This window comes from Dermacentor andersoni, chromosome 3 (assembly GCF_023375885.2).
Source record: "Dermacentor andersoni chromosome 3, qqDerAnde1_hic_scaffold, whole genome shotgun sequence".
NCBI lineage: Eukaryota > Metazoa > Arthropoda > Arachnida > Ixodida > Ixodidae > Dermacentor > Dermacentor andersoni.
The window spans coordinates 152,826,749-152,831,010 of record NC_092816.1 but is presented as its reverse complement, the minus strand read 5'-3'; the positions used below and the strand labels follow the sequence as shown (position 1 = coordinate 152,831,010).

The window sequence follows — 4,262 nt, the reverse complement described above, 5'->3', positions numbered from 1 at the left end:
GTCGGAAAATGCGCACGTTTTGAATAATTTCGGAATGATCACATCGCTCTTAATACCAAAGCGCATGCTAGTAATAGTTCCTGAGTTTAAATAGCCCAGTGTACCATTATCGGCATCCCGGATGCTCATTTCAATATGCAAGTATATTTTTGCAAACTGAAAATCACGTATTCATAATTCCACGAAGTTTCATTCGGCTCAGTCAAACAGGCACTCCTTATCAGACACCTTGCGATAACTTGAATGCCTCCGCTCTGATGTCCTTCCAGAGATCAATAAACGATGACACCGTCTCTGCCTCACTTATCCTAGTTTCCATGCGTCGGAGCAGCTCTGGTGTGAAGTGTTCTTTCCACCCTCCGACTTTGGCTGTTCGCACTAGACCGTATTTCGTCTGATCTCCTTCGTAGCCCTGCTTGCAGGTTACACTCTTCCCCCGAGTGCTATGTCTTTTGCGAAAGTCAACGACCACGACACCTCGCATGTGCTCTGGCTTGGAGCTCTCTAACATCTTGTGAAGTAATGTTTCATCCTCTAGTAAAGCTCGTCCATAGCGCTCGCCCAAAAAGTGCGCTACCTTGATAATCACGTCACGAGTGTCCTTCTTCATGTCTTCGTAAGTCACAAACAGCACGTTCGGTTTCTGCCTAATGCTGTAAGCTGACGCCACGTGTTCAAAGTAGTCACCGTAACCAAAGTTCCCGCTGACAAACACGTCAACAAATTCCTCGAACGTGGCGCCCTGGTACTCGTATGCGCTCACATTGGTCACCATGTGGTACATTGAAACGCACACATCCCACGGATTGCGGGCAACGTAAATGTACTTTCCTTCTTCGCTGATGGTGTCCTCACTCAAGGGCAAGTGCGTAGCAAATGTTCTCATTCCCAGGGAGGACTTCCAGCCCTTTATACCCACATACTCAATAAAGCGGCAGTACTTAGCCAGCTCTTCGTGCGTTGTCATTGGCTCGCCGTCTCTCAGAATAAGCTGGACAATGTACATCATCCAATGTGTACCAGTCTTCGGAAATGTTGACTGCACCACATCTCCTATTTGAGGTCGGAACTTGAGGTTTTCTCGTAGAATCTCTGGAACTATGCCCCTGCACCTAGGTACTCCATCTATTACTTGGTGCGATGGCTTTCGAAGCTCCATTCTTGGAATACTCTGCGAAAGAGGATTGTATAATTATAAACATAAGAGTGGGTTTCCATTATATAGAAAACATTTAGGTTTACTTGGGATGTCTATTTGTAGGAAGTCAGACAGGAATAAGGTGTCATCCACACGTTTAAAATTTTCTAACATATCCACTGACGGCAACGCGCGTAGGGACAGAAAGATTTGCATGTTTGGAGCAGTTATAAAGCTTCGCATTCCACACTATCGTCATCCTTGCCATCTTCAAAAAACGCTTTTATTCTATCGCGGTTATCGCACGTAGTCAGTGTGTGATGCTGCAGTTCAGTACTGTGAATGCCAAATCTTTCTAGAAGTGTTGCAATATATATTTGTGCCGTAATGTCAGGCCTACAAGGCTAAAAAAAATTTTGCATGGGCATTCCATGAAGTAGCCTACAATACTTTAAGTACACCGTTTTTTCTCACTTCAGATTCGTTCCTAAGTGTCTTCCATGGAGAACAACAAGCACTTGTTGAAACGGGAGGCGTGCCGGTTTACTTAAACTGAGTGATCGTCTTGGCATTACTCGGCTACTTCGCTCTTGAAACATACTAATGCCTTTCGTATTGTGTTGTTTCGCATTGGTATTTGACGAAGAGCGAGATTATGGCACATTGCTTTCTCCTATTCGCAAAAAAAAAACACAGCATACAACGAACTCTAAGCTTTGAAATTTAGGGCGCCCTCTATACTCACATGCCAGAATGCGCCTCAGTTTGCAATGGCCGCGATACGTTTGTTTGAAGCTTCAGTAGTTTAGCTCTGTTTTAACTACAGTGCATCAAAAATTATAGATAGATCATTTTATTGGACAGCTCTTTCTGGCAATAAACTTGTGCACCAACATCTCTGTCACCTATTTAGCATATTTATTGCAAGGTAGCAACTTTCTCTCGGAAGCTAGATATGAATATTCATACTGTAGTTGCCTTACATGCCGATCATTGTGACTTGGACCTCACCGTTTTCTTGATGGTGTCGGAATCATCTATTCCAAAGCAGAAAAAGTTGACAGTAACTTTCATCACCCTCACCATCAGCCGATTTTATGTCCACTGCAGGACGAAGGCTTCTCCCTGCCATCTCCAAGTAACACTGTACTGCGCCAACTGATTCACACTAGCGCCTGTGAATTTCTTAATTTCATCACCTCACTAAGCCTTCTGGCGTTCTCGACTGCGCTTCTGTTCTTTTGGCACCCATTCTGTAACCCTAATGGTCCACCGGGTATCTAACCTACACATTGCCTGGCCTGCCAAGTTCTATTTTTTGTCTCGATGTCAATTAGTATATCGGCCATTCTCGTTTGCTCTCTTATCCACATCGCTCTCTTCCTGTCTGTTAAGGGTTCGTATACGATTCTTCGTTCCATCGCTCTTTGCGCCGACTTTAACTTGTTCTCGAGCTTCTTTTTTCAGTCTCTAGGTTTCCGCCCAATGTGTTAGTGCCGGTAGAATGCACTGATTGTACACCTTTTTTTTTCAATGGTCATGGTAAGCTGCCAGTAGGGATTTGACAATGTCTGCGGTATTCCTTCCAAGCAATTTTATTATTCTGTAAATTTCTTTCCCTTCATCAGGGTCCCCTGTGACTAATTTAATCACGTAGACATACTTCTTCACCGAGCCTCACGTCCAGGAATTCGGGACATCGATCACTAGCTTCATCTGTTGGCTGAGGCTTCGGTGCGACTGCATCACTGTATGGCAAGCGACTTTCAAAAATATGCTATAGCCCAACGATTCAATGTTCGCCTAAATTACATCATATATATAATCTTGCGATCGTTATCTCACCATACGCAAAATCTTTGTTTTATTGCGATAAGATTTCCCGGTTACAAAACTACTTTTGTGCGCCATTGAGAACTCCATAGGGGAGTGTTTACAATTTTATACAAGAAGAATGCACCTCCAACCACTACAATCACTGAAGTGACATAATCTCGGTAACTAAGTCTTCATACCTGTAAAGTTTGGCTTACGTCAGTAAAGTTTCTGATGCTAGACACTTTTGTAATTTTGTACTTTTGTAAAAGTGCGCTGCAGTGCAACCGCCGAATTGGGGCACCTGCATGTGATAATGATCTCGGATTCCCCAAGACACATATTAATTGCGCATCTTTTAAGTGCGAAGTATTTTGGTGGCACGCCAAAGGCACTTTAACATCGTTTTTCTATCCATAGCTATGTAACACCAAAAGTTCGGCTCCCACAAAAGGTCGAGGGTTCAGCTCTATTAATTTAGGCGCCATAAATTTTGCGCCAAAACACTGGACATCGAATTTTTGTCCCATGGGCCGTTTGACGCTCTCTCCTTAATAATGACATGTCGTGTAAGCTGTGCCTCCTTTTCAAATGAATGTTCGAGGAAGTAGGGTGCTGTGGTGTTTATTTCTGTCTCATTACCTGCGTCAGTTTGGCACACTTGGTTTTAGCAGTGAGACAAAGATTCGTGGATGACTATTATCTATGACAAAGAGAAATAAGTGTTAACCGTTGTGAGACGTCATTCAGGCGGTTGAGTTGCTAAGCATGTGAAGGCCACGATGAGTGAGAACACTGAAAAGCAGACTACAGCCACTACCGAGTAGCGTCAGGTGGCCGAGTAAGCAGTCAAAGTTTCTGTGCACGATATAATTGCATATGTTGAGGTGCACGATAAATTCGTTCGCTCATTCCATAGCGCCTGCACAACGCAAGGGTGTCTGGTTGTGTACTTATGAGGCCACATCACCCTCAATGCGGCATCCTAGTTTCCAATATACCAATACGTATGCCGCAGTATGTGTCGGTTATCAAACAGAAGGACATTAGCAAACAGGCAGTTTGCTGAATACTAGGGAAAGGCTAATATTCAGTAAGCACTGTTTAACATCCGCATCCACTATCTTATGCGAGCAGGAAGCCTTTATCAAATCCCAGTTCAATGAATAATTGGGGTGAAGGTGGCATTATTGAAGTCTCGGCGAAATGCGAAGAAAAAGATGTATGCACAATATGGAGCGAATATGTGGCATTCTGTACAAAATATGTAGAATTTATGTGTGAATTGATTGGTTTTGAAGGTATAATA

At 43.4% G+C, this 4,262-nt stretch overlaps 1 protein-coding gene across 1 annotated transcript; it reads right to left on the bottom strand.

Annotated features, from left to right (window-relative positions):
• Positions 1–220: 220 nt before the first annotated feature.
• Positions 221–1,159, bottom strand: LOC126524253 (3-alpha-hydroxysteroid sulfotransferase-like). Its single transcript, XM_050172582.3, has one exon. It carries the CDS (start codon positions 1,157–1,159, stop codon positions 221–223), a length of 939 nt encoding a protein of 312 aa, XP_050028539.1.
• Between the last annotated feature and the right edge of the window lie 3,103 nt (positions 1,160–4,262).

Bases quoted from the DNA above. Each gene is read 5' to 3' on its own strand.
- LOC126524253 (XM_050172582.3), bottom strand. From the start codon at position 1,159: ATGGAGCTTCGAAAGCCATCGCACCAAGTAATAGATGGAGTACCTAGG.